Raw genomic sequence first — 22,458 nt, forward strand, 5'->3', positions numbered from 1 at the left:
GTTTTGTGCAGGCCTAATGATACATGTATGCTGCTCTCCAACATAGCTTCAGATTCATTGTTATGCACATTTTGAAGAGCTGGCTTCTTCCAAAAGCTTTTTTTTTTTTTTTTTTTTAAACTTTCAATTGTGAATTACTTACCGAGAAGATCATCTGAGGCCCCAGAGAGCATTTGATAAAAGACGTGGAAATTTCTTTCACCTCTTGGTTGCTTAACAACTCTAGACTTCTCCAAGAGATCTGTAGGAGTGACAAAAAAATATATTTTTTTTAGTATATATTACTTTTTTTTTTAAAGCCATAAAATACAATCAAAATCGTATAAAATTACGGACTACATCTGCACACTTCAAAGAAGTTGTCACAGACTCAAGACATTGCTTTTAAAATGATTTTTGTTGCTTCTGGGTGTGCACTCATTGTGTATAGGAGACAACAGCTATACTGCAGCTACAGACAGCTGGAGACAGAGATTGCCAGCCTGCTAATACGCACTAAATCTTTTAGAGCGATTTCTATTGTGAGTAACCATTCTGGGCAAACATCTTGTGTTTCATTTATAAGAATGTATAACACTATATATAGTGGTACACCTTTGTTTGTGCTCTTTACAGATTCTAATTTGGTTGGTTTTCAAACCACTGAAGAGGAGCTGCTTATTGTGCGATATATGGATTGATATATTTGGTCACATTTGATTAAATGGGTTATTATTTTAAATATATATAATAGGCGATAATCCTGCCCAGAGGGCAGTCTATTCAAATATACTACAAACCCCAAAGCACAAATTACAAAAAATAAAAAAAGGAAATTTATGCTTACCTGATCAATTGATTTCTTCTACAATACGAGTCCACGGATTCATCCTTACTTGTGGGATATTATCCTCCTGCTAACAGGAAGTGACAAAGAGCACCACAGCAGAGCTGTATATATAGCTCCTCCCTTCTCTCCACCCCCAGTCATTTGACCGAAGGTATAGGAAGAGAAAAGAAAAGCTAAAAGGTGCAGAGGTGACTAAAGTTTTGAAAACAAAAATATAATCTGTCTAACATGACAGGGAGGGCCATGGACTCGTCGTATCGTAGAAGAAATCAATTTATCAGGCTGCATAAATTTCCTTTTCTTCTACTAGATACGACAAGTCCACAGATTCATCCTTACTTGTGGGATACAATACCAAAGCAACAGGACACGGATGAACAGGAGGGACAAGACAGATACCTAAACAGAAGGCACCACTGCTTGAAGAACTTTTCTCCCAAAAATAGCCTCAGAAGAAGCAAAAGTATCAAATTTGTAAAATTTGGAAAAGGTATGAAGGGAGGACCATGTCGCAGCCTTACAAATCTGTTCAACAGAAGCGTTGCTTTTAAAAGCCCATGTGGAAGCCACCGCTCTAGTAGAATGAGCTGTAATATTTTCAGGAGGCTGCTGTCCAGCAGTCTCGTATGCCAAACGGATGATGCTTTTCAGCCAAAAAGAAAGAGAGGTAGTCGTAGCTTTTTGACCGCTACACTTTCCAGAATAAACAACAAATAGAGAAGATGTTTGACGGAAATCCTTGGTCGCTTGTAAGTAAAATTTCAAGGCACGAACCACGTCCAAGTTATGTAACAGACGCTCCTTCTTAGAAGAAGGATTAGGACACAGAGAAGGAACAACAATTTACTGATTAATATTCTTATTTGAAACAACCTTAGGAAGGAATCCAGGTTTAGCACGCAAAACCACCTTATCCAAATGGAATATAAGATAAGGTGAGTCACATTGTAATGCAGAAAGCTCAGAAACTCTTTGAGCAGAAGAGATAGCAACTAAAAACAAAACTTTCCAAGATAAAAGCTTAATATCAATGGAATGCATGGGTTCAAACGGAACCCCTTGAAGAATATTGAGAACTAAATTCAAACTCCATGGCGGAGAAACAGGTTTAAACACAGGCTTGATTCTGACTAAAGCCTGGCAAAAAGACTGAACGTCTGGGACATCCGCCAGACGCTTGTGTAGTAAAATTGACAAAGCAGAAATTTGTCCCTTTAAGGAACTAGCCGATAATCCCTTCTCCAATCCTTCTTGGAGAAAAGACAAAATCCTAGGAATCCTAACCCTACTCCATGAGTAGCCCTTGGATTCGCACCAATAAAGATATTTTACGCCATATCTTATGGTATATTTACCTAGTAACAGGCTTCCGAGCCTGAATCAAGGTATCAATGACCGACTCAGAGAATCCCCGCTTAGATAAGATCAAGCGTTCAATCTACAGTCAGCCAGCTGCAGAGAATTTATATTTGGATGTTGGAACGGACCTTGAATGAGAAGGTCCTGTCTCAGTGGCAGTTTCCACGGTGGCAGAGATGACATTTCCACTAGATCTGCATACTAAGTCCTGCGTGGCCACGCAGGCGCTATCAAGATTACTGAAGCCCTCTCCTGTTTGATTCTGGCAATCAGACGAGGCAGGAGAGGAAAAGGAGTAAACACATAAGCCAGGTTGAACGACCAAGGTACTGCTAGAGCATCTATCAGTACTGCTTGGGGATCCCTTGATCTGGACCAGTAACAAGGAAGTTTGGCATTCTGACGAGATGCCATCAGATCCAATTCCGGTGTGCCCCATTAATGGATCAATGCCGCAAACACCTCCGGATGGAGCTCCCACTCCCCCGGATGAAAAGTCTGACGACTTAGAAAATCCGCTTCCCTGTTCTCTACTCCTGGGATATAGATTGCTGATAGATGGCAAGAGTGAGTCTCCGCTCATCGAATTATCTTGGAAACCTCTATCATCGCTAGAGAACTCTTTGTTCCTCCTTGATGATTGATATATGCTACAGTCGTGATATTGTCCGACTGGAATCGTATGAATTTGGCCAAAGCCAACTGAGGCCACGCTTGAAGCGTGTTAAATATTGCTCTCAGTTCCAGCATATTGATTGGTAGTAGGGACTCCTCCTGAGTCCAAACACCCTGAGCCTTCAGGGAATTCCAGACTGCATCCCAGCCTAAGAGGCTGGCGTCTGTCGTCACTATGACCCATGCTGGCCTGCGGAAGCACATTCCCTGGGACAGATGATCCTGTGACAACCACCAAAGAAGAGAGTCTCTGGTCTCTAGATCCAGATTTATCTGAGGAAATAAAACCGCATAATCCCCATTCCACTGTCTGAGCATGCACAGCTGCAGTGGTCTGAGATGTAAGCGAGCAAACGGAATGATGTCCATTGCTGCTACCATTAATCCAATGACCTCCATACACTGCACCACCGATGGCCGAGGAATGGACTGAAGTGCTTGGCAAGTAGTCAGGATTTTTTACTTTCTGACCTCCGTCAGAAATATTTTCATGTCTACTGAATCTATCAGAGTTCCTAAGAATGGAACTCTGGTCAGTGGAACTAGTGAACTCTTTTGTATATTCACCTTCCACCAGTGAGTTCTTAGAAAAGCCAACACGATGTCCGTGTGAGATTTGGCTAACTGGTAATTTGACGCCTGAATCAAAATATTGTCCAGATAAGGTGCCACTGCTATGCCCCGCGTCCTTAGAACCGCTAGAAGGGAAGGGACCCTAGCACCTTTGTGAAGATTCTGGGAGCTGTGGCCAACCCGAAGGGGAGGGCCACAAACTGGTAGTGTTTGTCCAGGAAGGCAAACCTGAGGAACTGGTGATGATCTTTGTGGATAGGAATGTGAAGATACGCATCCTTAAAGTCCACGGTAGTCATATATTGACCCTCCTGGATCATTGGTAAAATCGTTCGTATGGTCACCATCTTTAACAATGGGACTCTGAGAAATTTGTTTAGGTATTTGAGATCTAAAATCGGTCTGAAGGTTCCCTCTTTTTTGGGAACCACAAACAGATTTGAGTAAAACCCCTGCCCCTGTTCTAGTGTTGGAACTGGGCAGATAACTCCCATGGAATATAGGTCTTCTACACAGCGTAAGAACGCCTCTCTTTTTGTCTGGTTTACAGACAAACGTGAAAGATGAAATCTTCCCCTTGGGAGAAAATCCTTGAACTCTAGTCGATAACCCCTGGGTCACGATTTCTAATGCCCAGGGATCCTGAACGTCCCTTGCCCACGCCTGAGCAAAGAGAGAAAGTCTGCCCCCTACTAGATCCGGTCCCAGATCAGGGGCTGCCCCTTCATGCTGTCTTGGTAGCAGCAGCGGGCTTCTTGGCCTGTTTACCCTTATTCCAGGTCTGGTTAGGTCTAACTACTGACTTGGATTGTGCAAAATTCCCCTCCTGCTTTGAGGCGGAGGAGGAAGTAGAGGGTCCACCTTTAAAGTTTCGAAAGGAACGAACATTATTTTGTTTGGCCCTCATTTTAACCGTCTTGTCCTGAGGAAGGGCATGACCTTTACCTCCAGTAATGTCAGAAATGTTCTCCTTTAGTTCAGGCCCGAATAGGGTCTTACCTTTAAAAGGAATAGCTAAATGTTTAGATTTCAATGGCACATCAGCAGACCAAGACTTAAGCCATAACGCTCTACGTGCTAAAATGGCAAAGCCTGCATTCTTTGCAGCTAATTTAGCCATTTGAAAAGCGGCATCAGTAATAAAAGAATTAGCTAACTTGAGAGCCTTAATTCTATCCAAAATATCATCTAATGGGGTCTGCACCTTAAGAGACTCCTATAGAGCCTCAACCCAAAAAGCTGCTGCAGTAGTTACTGGAACAATGCCAGCTATAGGTTGTAGAAGAAAACCCTGATGAATAAACAATTTCTTTAGAAGACCCTCTAATTTTTTATCCATAGGATCTTTGAAAGCACAACTGTCCTCAATAGGTATAGTTGTACGCTTAGCCAGGGTAGAAATAGCTCCCTCCACCTTAGGGACCATCTGCCAGGAATCCGAATGGTGTCAGATATGGGAAACATTTTCTTAAAAGTAGGAGGGGGAGAGAACGGAATGCCTGGTCTATCCCATTCCTTAGTAACAATGTCCGAAATCCTTCTAGGGACTGTAAAAACATTAGTGTAAGTAGGGACCTCTAGATATTTATCAATTTTACACAATTTCTCTGGTGGAATTACAATAGGGTCACAATCATCCAGAGTCGCTAAAACCTCCCGGAGTAACAAGCGGAGGTGTTCAAGCTTAAACTTAAAGGCCATCACATCCGAGTCTGTTTGAGGGAACATCTTTCCTGAGTCTGAAAGCTCTCCCTCAGACAGCAATTCCCTCACCCCCAAATCAGAACACTATGAGGGTACATCAGAGATGGCCAATAAAGCATCAGAGGGCTCAGCATTTACTCTAATACCTGACCCACTGCGCTTACCCTGTAAACCCGGCAGTTTAGATAATACCTCTGTAAGGGTAGTAGACATAACTGCAGCCATATCTTGCAGGGTAAAAGAATTCAACGCACTAGAGGTACTATGCATCGCTTGTGCGGGTGTTAAAGGTTGTGACACTTGGGGAGAATTGGATGGCATAACCTGAATCTCTTCAGACTGAGAATCATCCTGAGACATACTTTTATCACCTAAAATATGTTCTTTGCAATGTAAGGCCCTCTCAGTACATGAGGTACAAATTTTAAGTGGGGGTTCCACAAAGGCTTCTAAACACATAGAACATTGACTTTCCTGTTAGACATGTTGAATAGACTAGTAATAACCACAAAAAAGTCTTCAAAACATAGTGAAAAAAACAACTTGAAAAAATGGTACTGCGCCTTTAAGAGTAAAAAAGCGTACAAGTTCTCCAAAACTGCTCTAAAATGTTATAATTAGCACAATTTTAGTATATATGTGTCTTATCTTGCCAGCTAAGATTGCACCACAAGTAAGGTATACTTAACCCTCAATAGAAAAAAAGTTACACACAAACGTTATGAAAATTAAGATTGCAACCCCCTGCACCTTGCCACAGCTCTACTGTGGCGGTTACCTGCCCTCAGGGGTCTGATAAACCACTCTATCACTTCGTTTTGGCTAAATCTTCAGTTTAGGCCCACCGGAGCTGAAGCTTGCTGCCTTCATAGAAATTTCAACTGCGCATCTGAGGTGCGAAATTAGGCCCCGCCCATCTATATCGATGTCTTTTTGCCTAGTAAAAACCGCTGTAAAGCGGTTTAGAAACTAGCCATGTGGGTTTTTCATATTCCCAATCCACCACTGTAAGCCATGTGAAACCCTCCAGTGCCATCAAAAATAAAACGTTTGCTCATAAAAACGTTAAGATGCCCTCTAAGCATAAAACCGTTTTGTCTCAAAACATTATGTTACCAGTGTCAACCAATTTTTAGCCCATCATCTATAGGTCCCAGTAATACCCCTTCTATTAAATGTAGGATTACTGCTTACCCCTTCCCTTATGGAAACAATGTCAGCCAGTTCTGAAATAACACAGTCTCTCCAGAAAAATATGAATGAACATACCTCAATGCTTGTAGCATGAAAAACGTTCCTCACACTGAAGCTTCTCAAGTACTCCTCAGCCATTCTTTGGGAACTACTCTGGATCTTAGTGACAACTGCTAAGATCATCAGTCTCCAGGCAGAAATCTTCATCCATCTGCTGCCTGAGCAAAAATAGCACTCACCGGTACCATTTAAAATAAAAAAGTATTGCTTGAAGAAATTAAAAACTATCATATTAACACCTCTTTCACTTTACGTCTTCCTATTACTTAGTATAGGCAAAAAGAATGACTGGGGGTGGAGAGAAGGGAGGAGCTATATATACAGCTCTGCTGTGGTGCTCTTTGCCACTACCTGTTAGCAGGAGGATAATATCCCACAAGTAAGGATGAATCCGTGGACTCGTATCTAGTAGAAGAAATATAAAATTACAGAAAAAAAGAAACAGCTATCCAAAATAAAAAATATAAACCTAAACTAATATCCCTATAAAAATCCGCCCAAAAAATAAAAACACCCCCTAATCTAAAACTAAACTACCAATAGCCCTTAAAATGGCTTTTGTAGGGCATTGCCCTAAGTTAAACAGCTCTTTTACCTAAACAAATGACCAATTACCCCCTAACCGTAAACCCCCCCCCACCCACCAAACCCCATAAAATAAAAAAACTAACACTAAAAAAAAACAACTAAACTACCCATTGCCCCTAAAGGTTGCGTTTGTATGGGCATTGCCCTTAAAAGGGCATGCAGCTCTTTTACTACCCTTAAAAGGGCAATCAGCGCTTTTCCAGCCAAAAAAAACCTAATCTAAAAATAAAAAAACTTAAATTATGCTTACCTGATCATTTTCTTTTCTTCAGATGGAAAGAGTCCACAGCTGCATTCATTACTTTTGGGAAATAAGAACCTAGTCACCAGGAGGAGTCAAAGACACCCCAGCCAAAGGCTTAAATACTCCTCCCACTTCCCTCATCCCCCAGTCATTCTGCCGAGGAACAAGGAACAGTAGAAGAAATACCAGGGTGAAAAGGTGCCAGAAGAATAAAAAATAAGACGCCTCACAGAAAAAATACGGGTGGGGAGCTGTGTACTCTTTTCATCTGAAGAAAAGAAAATGATCAGGTAAGCATAATTTAAGTTTATTTTCATAAATGGAGAGAGTCCACAGTTGCATTCATTACTTTTGGGAAAACAATACCCAAGCTATAAAGGACACTGAATGCAAAAACGGGAGGGTACAAGAGGCGGCCCATTCTGAGGGCACCAGGTCTGAAAAAAACCCTACCCAACAACATCCTGCTTCGTCCGAAGCTGAGAACTACTTTGAAAAAGAAAAGGAAAAGGCCCAAGGACCCTGACCGCAGATAGTCCACAGCCATGCTAGAGACAGCAGGAACTAGACTCGACTGAGTCAACAGCCTCCAAGAGACACCATCCCCAGCAGTCGGTCTCCAAACAACACACCGCTTACTAAAGTAAGGGAACAAACTACCGTATTCTTCCACAAAGAAGCGCAGCTTATCCCCCCCTTAAGGGACTCAAGGCGCTGCTCATTTCATCAACCTCGAAAGGAGGAAAGGCTGAGTAGACCTCGCCGGGGACTTGCAACCCTCGGTTTGCTACAGTGCAGTGTAGCCACAGGGCATTAGTACGCCGAGTTAGCTTTCAGCTAGCATAAGGAACTCCAGAAAAAAACCCTAAAAAAGGACACGAGTCCTAAATAAAAACACAGAGCAAAAACCTGAGAAACCGGGTCAGGCTAACAGAGACCCAACCAGTCTCATAGAAACAAGGGGAGGCAACACCGAGACCCCAGAAATACAGAAACCACGGGATAAGGCTGAGAGTCTGAAACAGATAGCGGATCTACCCCTAACACAGTGAAGGTCCCAAAGTCGCAAAAACAGAATTTATGTTTACCTGATAAATTACTTTCTCCAACGGTGTGTCCGGTCCACGGCGTCATCCTTACTTGTGGGATATTCTCTTCCCCAACAGGAAATGGCAAAGAGCCCAGCAAAGCTGGTCACATGATCCCTCCTAGGCTCCGCCTACCCCAGTCATTCGACCGACGTTAAGAAGGAATATTTGCATAGGAGAAACCATATGATACCGTGGTGACTGTAGTTAAAGAAAATAAATTATCAGACCTGATTAAAAAACCAGGGCGGGCCGTGGACCGGACACACCGTTGGAGAAAGTAATTTATCAGGTAAACATAAATTCTGTTTTCTCCAACATAGGTGTGTCCGGTCCACGGCGTCATCCTTACTTGTGGGAACCAATACCAAAGCTTTAGGACACGGATGAAGGGAGGGAGCAAATCAGGTCACCTAAATGGAAGGCACCACGGCTTGCAAAACCTTTCTCACAAAAATAGCCTCAGAAGAAGCAAAAGTATCAAACTTGTAAAATTTGGTAAAAGTGTGCAGTGAAGACCAAGTCGCTGCCCTACATATCTGATCAACAGAAGCCTCGTTCTTGAAGGCCCATGTGGAAGCCCTAGTGGAATGAGCTGTGATTCTTTCAGGAGGCTGCCGTCCGGCAGTCACATAAGCCAATCTGATGATGCTTTTAATCCAAAAAGAGAGAGAGGTAGAAGTTGCTTTTTGACCTCTCCTTTTACCAGAATAAACAACAAACAAGGAAGATGTTTGTCTAAAATCCTTTGTAGCATCTAAATAGAATTTTAGAGCGCGAACAACATCCAAATTGTGCAACAAACGTTCCTTCTTCGAAACTGGTTTCGGACACAAAGAAGGTACGACTATCTCCTGGTTAATGTTTTTGTTAGAAACAACTTTTGGAAGAAAACCAGGTTTAGTACGTAAAACCACCTTATCTGCATGGAACACCAGATAAGGAGGAGAACACTGCAGAGCAGATAATTCTGAAACTCTTCTAGCAGAAGAAATTGCAACCAAAAACAAAACTTTCCAAGATAATAACTTAATATCAACGGAATGTAAGGGTTCAAACGGAACCCCCTGAAGAACTGAAAGAACTAAGTTGAGACTCCAAGGAGGAGTCAAAGGTTTGTAAACAGGCTTGATTCTAACCAGAGCCTGAACAAAGGCTTGAACATCTGGCACAGCTGCCAGCTTTTTGTGAAGTAACACAGACAAGGCAGAAATCTGTCCCTTCAAGGAACTTGCAGATAATCCTTTCTCCAATCCTTCTTGAAGAAAGGATAGAATCTTAGGAATCTTTACCTTGTCCCAAGGGAATCCTTTAGATTCACACCAACAGATATATTTTTTCCATATTTTGTGGTAAATTTTTCTAGTTACAGGCTTTCTGGCCTGAACAAGAGTATCAATAACAGAATCTGAGAACCCTCGTTTTGATAAGATCAAGCGTTCAATCTCCAAGCAGTCAGCTGGAGTGAGATCAGATTCGGATGTTCGAACGGACCTTGAACAAGAAGGTCTCGTCTCAAAGGTAGCTTCCATGGTGGAGCCGATGACATATTCACCAGATCTGCATACCAAGTCCTGCGTGGCCACGCAGGAGCTATCAAGATCACCGACGCCCTCTCTTGATTGATCCTGGCTACCAGCCTGGGGATGAGAGGAAACGGCGGGAATACATAAGCTAGTTTGAAGGTCCAAGGTGCTACTAGTGCATCTACTAGAGTCGCCTTGGGATCCCTGGATCTGGACCCGTAGCAAGGAACCTTGAAGTTCTGACGAGAGGCCATCAGATCCATGTCTGGAATGCCCCACAGTTGAGTAATTTGGGCAAAGATTTCCGGATGGAGTTCCCACTCCCCCGGATGAAATGTCTGACGACTCAGAAAATCCGCTTCCCAATTTTCCACTCCTGGGATGTGGATTGCAGATAGGTGGCAGGAGTGAGTCTCCGCCCATTGAATGATTTTGGTCACTTCTTCCATCGCCAGGGAACTCCTTGTTCCCCCCTGATGGTTGATGTACGCAACAGTCGTCATGTTGTCTGATTGAAACCGTATGAACTTGGCCTTTGCTAGCTGAGGCCAAGCCTTGAGAGCATTGAATATCGCTCTCAGTTCCAGAATATTTATCGGTAGAAGAGATTCTTCCCGAGACCAAAGACCCTGAGCTTTCAGGGGTCCCCAGACCGCGCCCCAGCCCATCAGACTGGCGTCGGTCGTGACAATGACCCACTCTGGTCTGCGGAAGGTCATCCCTTGTGACAGGTTGTCCAGGGACAGCCACCAACGGAGTGAGTCTCTGGTCCTCTGATTTACTTGTATCTTCGGAGACAAGTCTGTATAGTCCCCATTCCACTGACTGAGCATGCACAGTTGTAATGGTCTTAGATGAATGCGCGCAAAAGGAACTATGTCCATTGCCGCTACCATCAAACCTATTACTTCCATGCACTGCGCTATGGAAGGAAGAGGAACGGAATGAAGTGTTTGACAAGAGTTTAGAAGTTTTGTTTTTCTGGCCTCCTCATTTCTAAGGAGTCTATTATTGTTCCCAAGAAGGGAACCCTTGTCGACGGAGATAGAGAACTCTTTTCCACGTTCACTTTCCATCCGTGAGATCTGAGAAAGGCCAGGACTATGTCCGTGTGAGCCTTTGCTTGAGGAAGGGACGACGCTTGAATCAGAATGTCGTCCAAGTAAGGAACTACTGCAATGTCTTAGTACCGCTAGAAGGGACCCTAGTACCTTTGTGAAAATCCTTGGAGCAGTGGCTAATCCGAAAGGAAGCGCCACGAACTGGTAATGCTTGTCCAGGAATGCGAACCTTAGGAACCGATGATGTTCCTTGTGGATAGGAATATGTAGATACGCATCCTTTAAATCCACCGTGGTCATGAATTGACCTTCCTGGATGGAAGGAAGAATTGTTCGAATGGTTTCCATTTTGAACGATGGAACCTTGAGAAACTTGTTTAAGATCTTGAGATCTAAGATTGGTCTGAACGTTCCCTCTTTTTTGGGAACTATGAACAGATTGGAGTAGAACCCCATCCCTTGTTCTCCTAATGGAACAGGATGAATCACTCCCATTTTTAACAGGTCTTCTACACAATGTAAGAATGCCTGTCTCTTTATATGGTCTTAAGACAATTGAGACCTGTGGAACCTCCCCCTTGGGGGAAGCCCCTTGAATTCCAGAAGATAACCTTGGGAGACTATTTCTAGTGCCCAAGGATCCAGAACATCTCTTGCCCAAGCCTGAGCAAAGAGAGAGAGTCTGCCCCCCACCAGATCCGGTCCCGGATCGGGGGCCAACATTTCATGCTGTCTTGGTAGCAGTGGCAGGTTTCTTGGCCTGCTTTCCCTTGTTCCAGCCTTGCATTGGTCTCCAGGCTGGCTTGGCTTGAGAAGTATTACCCTCTTGCTTAGAGGACGTAGCACTTGGGGCTGGTCCGTTTCTACGAAAGGGACGAAAATTAGGTTTATTTTTGGCCTTGAAAGACCTATCCTGAGGAAGGGCGTGGCCCTTACCCCCAGTGATATCAGAGATAATCTCTTTCAAGTCAGGGCCAAACAGCGTTTTCCCCTTGAAAGGAATGTTAAGTAGTTTGTTCTTGGAAGACGCATCCGCTGACCAAGATTTCAACCAAAGCGCTCTGCGCGCCACAATAGCAAACCCAGAATTTTTCGCCGCTAACCTAGCCAATTGCAAAGTGGCGTCTAGGGTGAAAGAATTGGCCAATTTGAGAGCACGGATTCTGTCCATAATCTCCTCATAAGGAGGAGAATCACTATCGATCGCCTTTACTAGCTCATCGAACCAGAAACACGCGGCTGTAGTGACAGGGACAATGCATGAAATGGGTTGTAGAAGGTAACCTTGCTGAACAAACATCTTTTTAAGCAAACCTTCAAATTTTTTATCCATAGGATCTTTAAAAGCACAACTATCTTCTATGGGTATAGTGGTGCGTTTGTTTAAAGTAGAAACCGCTCCCTCGACCTTGGGGACTGTCTGCCATAAGTCCTTTCTGGGGTCGACCATAGGAAACAATTTTTTAAATATGGGGGGAGGGACGAAAGGTATACCGGGCCTTTCCCATTCTTTATTTACAATGTCCGCCACCCGCTTGGGTATAGGAAAAGCTTCTGGGAGCCCCGGGACCTCTAGGAACTTGTCCATTTTACATAGTTTCTCTGGGATGATCAAATTCTCACAATCATCCAGAGTGGATAATACCTCCTTAAGCAGAGCGCGGAGATGTTCCAACTTAAATTTAAATGTAATCACATCGGGTTCAGCTTGTTGAGAAATTTTCCCTGAATCTGAAATTTCTCCCTCAGACAAAACCTCCCTGGCCCCCTCAGACTGGTGTAGGGGCATTTCAGAACCATTATCATCAGCGTCCCCATGCTCTTCAGTATCTAAAACAGAGCAGTCGCGCTTGCGCTGATAAGTGGGCATTTTGGCTAAAATGTTTTTGATAGAATTATCCATTACAGCCGTTAATTGTTGCATAGTAAGGAGTATTGGCGCGCTAGATGTACTAGGGGCCTCCTGAGTGGGCAAGACTGGTGTAGACGAAGGAGGGAATGATGCAGTACCATGCTTACTCCCCTCACTTGAGGAATCATCTTGGGCATCATTTTCAGTGTCACATAAATCACATCTATTTAAATGAGAAGGAACCTTGGCTTCCCCACATTCAGAACACAGTCTATCTGGTAGTTCAGACATGTTAAACAGGCATAAACTTGATAATAAAGTACAAAAAACGTTTTAAAATAAAACCGTTACTGTCACTTTAAATTTTAAACTGAACACACTTTATTACTGCAATTGCGAAAAAGTATGAAGGAATTGTTCAAAATTCACCAAAATTTCACCACAGTGTCTTAAAGCCTTAAAAGTATTGCACACCAAATTTGGAAGCTTTAACCCTTAAAATAACGGAACCGGAGCCGTTTTTATCTTTAACCCCTTTACAGTCCCTGGTATCTGCTTTGCTGAGACCCAACCAAGCCCAAAGGGGAATACGATACCAAATGACGCCTTCAGACAATCTTTTCTATGTATCAGAGCTCCTCACACATGCGACTGCATGTCATGCTTCTCAAAAACAAGTGCGCAATACCGGCGCGAAAATGAGGCTCTGCCTATGATTAGGGAAAGCCCCTAGAGAATAAGGTGTCTAAAACAGTGCCTGCCGATATTATTTTACAAAAATACCCAGATTAAATGATTCCTCAAGGCTAAATATGTGTATATATGAATCGATTTAGCCCAGAAAATGTCTACAGTCTTAATAAGCCCTTGTGAAGCCCTTATTTACTGTCTGAATAAAAATGGCTTACCGGATCCCATAGGGAAAATGACAGCTTCCAGCATTACATCGTCTTGTTAGAATGTGTCATACCTCAAGCAGCAAAAGACTGCTCACTGTTCCCCCAACTGAAGTTAATTCCTCTCAACAGTCCTGTGTGGAACAGCCATGGATTTTAGTAACGGTTGCTAAAATCATTTTCCTCTTACAAACAGAAATCTTCATCTCTTTTCTGTTTCAGAGTAAATAGTACATACCAGCACTATTTTAAAATAACAAACTCTTGATTGAATAAAAAAAAAACAAACTACAGTTAAACACTAAAAAACTCTAAGCCATCTCCGTGGAGTTGTTGCCTGTACAACTGCAAAGAGAATGACTGGGGTAGGCGGAGCCTAGGAGGGATCATGTGACCAGCTTTGCTGGGCTCTTTGCCATTTCCTGTTGGGGAAGAGAATATCCCACAAGTAAGGATGACGCCGTGGACCGGACACACCTATGTTGGAGAAAAGGTATCTCAGAATACCGAAATATTCAGAACGAAACCTTGTGCAGCAAGCTCAGATAGGTCTGATGAACAACACCTGAAGCAAAAACACTGCACACTGCAGTCATCTAAAAATAACTCAAACTTAAATACTTGTAGGGCAAGTAGAAAGCAGCTGAAGATAGGATCCTTCAGATTGCTAAGTATCGACTAACCAGTGGATAACGTCGCAGGGTATCTAAGAGCCACCAGTCCTTCCTACAAATCTTGAATGTGGAGAAAGGAGAAACCTCAAAAAGGCTTACTGTACCTTGAATGCTCCAAGGACGAAATAGCAGAGCAACAGATCCCAGATCCTGCTCCAACACCAGACCAGCCCAAGCAACAGACATGTCTGATAGACAGGGGGACAGAAAGACCCCAACCACAAGCCCCCAGGGAATGGAAAGAAAAAGGGGGGACTCACCCACCCAACAGAGCTCGGGTGCCAACCCAATCCGCTCCTCCAAAATAAGGCACTCCCAAGAAGAACCCCCTAGGACCTGGAACAGAGAAAAGTGCAATAGATCCGTAGGAAGACCTGTCACAACTCTCTTAGATAGTCTCTACGTAGAGAGATCAATTTCCAAAAGATGGAACAGAGCCCACAGAGCAGCAGATGCTGCCCCTTACAGAATAAGCTACCTGATCCAACCTCCTACACAAAGGGCAGGACAAAGAGCCTCCAGAGAGAGGAAACCCCAACTCATAAGGAAGATAAACTATCCCCTCCAAAGGGAAGGGCACAGATAAGAACAGCGTACATGTCCACAAGACATGTAGCCATAGTATGATCAAAACACGGACCAAATAAAAAATCATCCAGACTTCACCGTTGACCAAACAGAAAAAAAAAACTCCCCATAGAGGAGCACACTCCGTCCGAAGGACAAGTCAGGCCTTAAAAAGAGTATAACCAGTACCCAAAGGTGGAAGAGAACTCTGGCCTACCTGCTTGCAAGCCCAATGAGCTACCCCCTATGTCGCAACATAGGGTCCCTGAAAAAAACTGGGTTGTCCCGAACCTGTCCACTGGATCATAAGTCTGCAGGCATCCAAGAACGAACAACACCCTCAGGGAACACAAGATACCCCGTCTGAAGCAATCAGACCTCACAGGGGAGGAGAACCAGAAAATCCGGAGAACGGGTACAGGACTCACTCGTATTCCCAGCCCAAAGGGAAGAGAACACCCTTAGCCGGAGGTCCCCCCAGCAAGGTACTAGGCCACGGCAAAGTCACACAATTTCTCTAGATCGCAAAGGCTCCAAGGGCAGCACAAAGGGAAATTAAAATGAAAACAGAGTCACCCGAAAGAGTAGAAAGAAAGGCTAGTCTCCATAATCCTTCAGATTAACGTTCCAGAGGACCACACCCAAGGGAGAAGAATGCAAAGCATCCCGAACCCAGGCAGAAATCATCCCCTAAGCAAAAGCTTAAAAAGAGAGAAAACAGGGGGCGGAGCCAGCAGCCGACACAGAAAGACGTGCCATATCAGAGCTCCTGATGTTTGAGTATAAAACTTTCATATTTCTAGCAAGTTGGGACTGTGTACACTACTATATTTGACCATTAACGTGTCATAAAGCCAGAGGACTCTTACTGGGGGACAATACTTGGCAATCCAACAAAGATAAAGACACTGGTGTCTACTGAGATCGCGACTGGGAGTGGGCCCAGAGCCGCCATCTTGGAGCCATCTTAGTGCCTCCCTTTTGCTCAAAGATATACTTTCTGCTCTATAATCGCCTTGGAAGCCACAATATGGAGAGACAAATCACATCTGCATTTCACCAACTGAGGCTTTTACTAGATGAACACAAGCAGGCACTCGTTATTGAATTAAGAGCCGCTATGGGCTTGCAGCTATCTGAGCCGCTACCGATGGAAATAGAGGAGCCTATTAGCCACTATGACCCCAAAGAGTTACTGCGGAGAGTGATTTCAACTGGGGAAACAGAGGACACCTGTGTCGCTACAACTAAGAATCCCAGGTCTGTGAAATCAATACGGCTACGTAATGGCGGTCGATGCAGTGCTCCACAGATTCCAGACGCGCACACGGACTCTAAGCAGCGTTATGTGAACCAGCTAGTGGGGATCCAGGGTCACTGGGAAGTAACGATTCAGAACTGTAAGCTGAAAGTCGTAACCAATGCTCCCCTTGACATCATAAAGTTTACCTTGTCCAGAAATTTGGATCCGGAGACACAGCCGAACGAGTTACCAGAAGCTGATGCCCGGCTGAAGCTGCCTTCAGGGCGTCGCTCCCTGTCCGTGATCTCTGAGAGTTACATACTCCATTCAATTGAGAGATGCCCTAATGCCCGTGCCGGAATAGGGTAAATACTCTTGTCATAGGGTCCCGGACAGATCAGGAGAATGAGCTTGCGGTCAAACGTCTGATCCTTTGGGACATAAGATAAAGATCTGCTAACTGCAATCCTCAGACTCCATCATTAATCGTCCATCTGCAGTAGAGTGTATACGGATTCTGACTGTGCTTATGCTAAAACTTTTCTGCAGGACTGTTGTGGTAATGAATATAGTCTGACAGCTCTTCTGAGTATCTTCATGCAGCAGAAACCTTACTTTGTTATTATTCCACCAATAACTATCGCATATAAGTCTCATAGTGGCTATTATGTTTTTCTACTGTGTTACTCATTACTCTAGCATGCCCTTTATTTGTCATGACTTATAATTATGAATAATCCCATGGCCATATAGGTCTTTAAAATAATATTACTGCTGAATGAGTTCTCACCTGTTTGCTTTAAATGTTGATAGCTCACTCTGACCCTATTATCTATGACACAGCTTGTAATATCCTGGAGCTTAGTCTCCTAGACTGGTATTTTAAGTATATTTCACTAAGATAGGTAAGTTTACTTTATAATTCACAACACCTACTGCTATATCTTAAGCACAAAAGCTGGCTCAGTGTAAAATCTTTATTCTTATTTTACTACACAAGTTATTTAGTTCAGAATATTTATTGATGTGCAGTTATTCATAGGTACTACTTTAGCAATATTGATCTTCGCCTTCTACCCTCTCAACTGTCATATAGCTAACTGTAGTCCCAATGCCTCAAATAATGTGAACTCTTTGCTCAGGTTACATGGCTATTGTTGTAACTCTCAGGGGAAATGTCATTGCTATAGTGTCTGATGCGATAACTTTTCCTACAAGCGCGTGTTAGTCTTGTGTTCATTACCTATCAATGACCACTCGCACCCTTCTGATTAGATGCAGAGAAGCTATATCCCCCTATGTTGTTTTACTCTCCCCATACTATAGTCACAGGAATTGTCTACTGCACTTGGTACATAATGGGAAGCTAGAGAGATTCCTGTCTGCCCATACTTTATAGCCTAAATATTACAAAATCTGGTTTAGCTAATACTTTTATGAGATACCACATAACAATCGTCATTTGTTAAAGTAGTGGGAGGACATCTGTATACTGTCTAGATTAAGTTAGTTTATTTAAAGAAGTACTTCCTTATAGAGGACTAAAGCACAGGTCTTTGTGTGTCTATAACATAGGGATTTCTCTTGGCAGTGGCAGTTGTCATCTATATAGTTTTGAGTGCCTTAAAGCTTCATATTGAAAACCTTAGCTCTACCCCTTAATAAGAACATCTTACTTTTGTATTAGTATTAATGACCAAATCACTTTTTTAGCTAAAATGGTTATAAACCTTTATTATATTACTATATTTTGACGCACATAACAATCACGCATGCTTACCCCTTGTATAACTCTAGTAATGTATACATAAACTGTTATTTTACCAGTCCTCTACTTTATAGCGGTCGATATATTAGATGCAGCTTATGCAGTGTTTCTGCTACTACAATCCATCCTAGCTAAGCGAGATAATTTAGTTATTTCATAAAAGAGTGAGGGTTGTGAGGTAGACTTATGTAACGCGTATACTAATTTACCTACTGTGATGTGTATTTATTTTCTAGTCCTTTGCAGGTTGCCATATAGAGATTTTTCACAGCAGGCATGGCTCCATTTTCTCTCTGCTTGAGCAGAGGAATAGGGAGTTAACATTTCCAATGTATTGTTTTTGTTTAGGTAGTGTTTGTTTAATTATAAGTTTAATGTCAAAACTGTATACGCTTGGAGAATGGGGTCGATGTGTGATGTCTGATATTGTCATTCATGAAGAGATGTTTAATCCCTGGGAATCAGTTAAGACTATTTTTCTATATATATTTCATTATGGTTATCCTTTGGGGTTCCCTGCACTATCTCCCTATGATGCACGGGCGGACTGTCAGCGGCCGAGACAGTTTGCTATAGCTTTAATAGGTCTTAACATGTACATAGTTGTCATACCTGACAAACCCTGATATAGTAGATATGTAGCTTCAGACACAGCACCACCTCATTACTAGAACACATCATTTATTACTGCTAGGCTCCTCTCCTCCCTTTCCCGCCGGTACTGGTTGCCTGCGGGTCATACCCCTACTCCCTTTCCCCTCATCGCCCTTAGGTGGCATCTCCCCTGGAGTGGAGCTCATCTAGAAGCCCCCTATATCTCATCTTATACCATGTATGCTACCGTTTGTCCTATATCTCATAGTGCATACATCCTAATACCCCTCACTGAGAGTAACTGATCCAGAATATATTCGTATTCTTTCTATATACAAAGGCCCAGGGACTTTTATCAGGTTTCCACTTAAGTATTCTCCTAGAGAGCAGACATCATGATAATAACTTGGGAAACTCTTTAGCTCCAATATAACTTAGAGCTCCGCCCCCCCGCCCTTACCTTTAGCTACTGTTCACCCTTACTGTAAGTGAACAAATAAGCGGTGTTTATCCGCAATTGTTAATACATAGTTATAAGTCTTTCTTATATCCCTTTTTTATTTACATAGAATCCAAATACATCTTTATATTGTATTCAGTGTACCATACTATAGGATATACAAGTTGTTTTGGATATTTAAACTGTGAATGGTTCTTTTCATCTTTCTGTGTTGTAACATAGGAAACAAAACGAAAAAGAGGTAATGCCAGAATGTGATTACTTCCTGTTAAGCTAGAGATTTATGGTTTGACACAACCTCAGAGGTGACGTGTTTCAACTCTATGTATAATGTTTATTGAATGTTACTCTTGTATATCTGGTATACCTCAATAAAAAACTTTGATTCTAAAAAAAAAAAAAAAAAAGAGAGAAAACCTCCTATCGCCCCTGATATGGAGATGACTAACTCCCGAAGGAAGACAGAACCTCACAGCCTTCACTTCCTAATTAAGCGGCTAAAGCCGCCAGAAAAAACGGACGAAGTCCAGAAATTCTCGACCCAAAGGAAGAGGAACCTCTAAAAGGAACAAGTCCTAAAAGGACACTTCCAAAGAGACCCTAAAAGGCAAAACCGGAAATCCTCCAAGCCTCCAATCCACAACGGGAAGAACACCCTAGATCCCGAAAAAAATCGGAAACGACTGAGCATGTCGCCGCAGATCTCAACTGAGTCCCGGCTCACTAGATTGAAAGGCGAATGAGGACTGAACCAATCCCCCATGCCCCTAAGCAACCACGGACCCTCAAGTACTCTCAGGATGCTAGTTGAAGCTTGTAAAATAAAACAAGACAATCACACAAATCATATTGTGATCAGTAGGCGCCCGCACCGGACATAAAAAGGTGCCACAAGTCTGAACTAGGCCTCAAAGACCGAAGGATTTGTACCCAGTCAGGACAAGCCTGAAACCAAGGGCCCCAGCACTGTCAAGGCCACATAGAGTCTCCCCTGATGATGGAGGGATAAAGAACAGTCAAACAGACCTTTGTAAACAGTGTGACCACAAAATCGCGAGTATCAATTCCAGAGAGGAATAAATATGGGGTACCTTGCATTAAATCTTCAGTGTGTGACTGACGATCATATGAAGAGGAGCCTCCACACCGCTGAGGATCCGTGTAGCGGGGAAGCAAGCCCTGCACCACACCGCCTTGGCTCCGGGTGAAGATAGATGGAGCCGCCTGGAAGAAGACCTTCGTCGCCGGACTTCAGAAACGTTGAGTACCTATTTGGGGCTTAGTTTTAGGACTCTTTTTTATTTGAGGGATTTTTTTTATTGTTAAGATTAGGGATTTAAGGGGGGGTTTACTGTTAGGGGGGATTCTTTCACCACTCTGCCATTTTCGGAATCCACCAGAAAGCAGCTTTGCTGCGTCCAGGTGGATTTTTTGCACAGCCAACATTCCTTTGAGGATGCGTGCGCAACTGGTGACGGACGCGTTACAAACACGATTATAGTATGTATATATATATATAAAATAATGATTTTATCTATATTCTTTAACTTTGGAATGTTTTATATAATGTGTTTTTATAGCATTAGAGTGCCCCTATATCCAATTTTGTATTTGTTGTTTTTTTTCATTTATCAACTTACATACAGTTTTTCTGCATCTATACATTCTATTAAATCTTAGCCATGAATGCTTACTTGTTGCAATTTTTTTGTAACCTTGTCAAAAAAACTATCACCTAGATTTAGAGTTTTGTGTTAGAAGGGGTGCGTTAGCTACGCGTGTTTTTTTCCCCCTGCACCTTTTAAATAACGCTAGTATTGAGAGTTCTCTGAAGGGCTGCGTTAGGCTCCAAAAAGGGAGCGTAGAGCATAATTTACAGCCACTTCAACTCTCAATATCAGCGTTGCTTACGGACGCGGCCAGCTTAAAAACGTACTCGTGCACGATTCTCCCATAGGAAACAATGGGGCAGTTTGAGCTGAAAAAAACCCTAACACCAGCAAAAAAGCAACGTTCAGCTCCTAACGCAGCCCCATTGTTTCCTATGGGGAAACACTTCCTAAGTCTGCACCTAACACCCTAACATGTACCCAGAGTCTAAACACCCCTAATCTTACACTTATTAACCCCTAATCTGCCGCCCCCGCTATCGCTGACACCTGCATTACACTTTTAACCCCTAATCTGCCGCTCCGGACACCGCCGCAACCTACATTATCCCTATGTACCCCTAATCTGCTGCCCCTAACATCGCCAACACCTATATTATATTTATTAACCCCTAATCTGCCCCCCCCCCAACGTCGCCGCTACCTACCTACACTTATTAACCCCTAATCTGCCGACCGGACCTCACCGCTACTATAATAAATGTATTAACCCCTAAAGCTAAGTCTAACCCTAACCCTCAAACCCTGATCGGAACAGCCAATAGAATGCAAGCTCAATCTGATTGGCTGATTGGATCAGCCAATCGGATTGAATCTGATTCAATCAGAGTCTGTCTGAGGAGCAAAAAGCTGTGTAGTATCTCTACCAGCTTATACAAATACCACAGCATTTGCTGTGCATATCTATATGTGCTAGCCAAAATTGCAGCCTCATTTAAAATTGGTGAAAAACCAAGAGCTATGAATAACTACTATTGATTTTATGATGAGACAAATGGAAACCGTCACAAAATGCTCATGTACTAAGGAACACATTTATACACAACAGCGATAAAGTTTTGTTCTAATAATTGCGGACCTACATTAACATGCTTCTGCAAGCAGTTATAAAGTGATTAGATCAGCAGATGTGATTGATTTCAGAAACACTGAGATCAATGACTGTGAATATTGATTTTGTAGCCCACAGTCCAGATTTATAGGATTTGCTTTCCTTAGTATGTTGACCAAAATGATAGACACAGGTCAGTCTAAAAGAGTGATAAATACATCCATTGATACTATAGTGATAAAATCAGTGATACTATAGGGATACATATAATCAGAGATAGTATGGTGGCAATCAGAGATAGTATGGTGGCAATCAGTGATACTAAAGTGATTCATACATCCGGTGACACTATAGTGATATATACATCCAGTGACACTATAACCATACATACAGTGTTGCCATAGTGATACTAAAGTGATTTATACATCTGGTGACACTATAGTGATACCCACATCCGGGGATACCATAGTGATACACACATCCAGCGATACCATAGTGATACAACATACACTCAGCGATACCATAGTGATACATACAATCAGCGATACCATTATGATACATACAATGTATGTATGTATGTATTGGGCACTTGTAAAGTGCGGCTAATCACCCGTAAGGATGAAAGGCTGAGTGGATGAAAGGCTGAGTGGGCCTCGACACAGTGCCTTAGCATGCCGACCTATCTGTCAACTATTGTAGTGATACATAAAGTCAGTGATATTATAGTGATACATACAATCAGTGATACATACAATCATTGATACTATAGTGATACATACAAT

The 22,458-nt window shown here is 42.8% G+C and overlaps 1 protein-coding gene across 3 annotated transcripts in view; it reads right to left on the reverse strand.

Moving 5' to 3' along the window:
• Positions 1-22,458, reverse strand: part of MYO1B (myosin IB) — a 482,457-nt gene that overhangs the window by 156,735 nt on the left and 303,264 nt on the right. For all 3 annotated transcript variants that reach the window (XM_053698590.1, XM_053698592.1, XM_053698591.1), the window contains exon 8: positions 143-241. In XM_053698590.1, the coding sequence (XP_053554565.1) occupies positions 143-241 (99 nt within the window). The remainder of the gene's footprint in view (positions 1-142; positions 242-22,458) is intronic.

This window comes from Bombina bombina, chromosome 1, assembly GCF_027579735.1.
Source record: "Bombina bombina isolate aBomBom1 chromosome 1, aBomBom1.pri, whole genome shotgun sequence".
NCBI classification, from domain to species: Eukaryota; Metazoa; Chordata; class Amphibia; order Anura; family Bombinatoridae; genus Bombina; species Bombina bombina.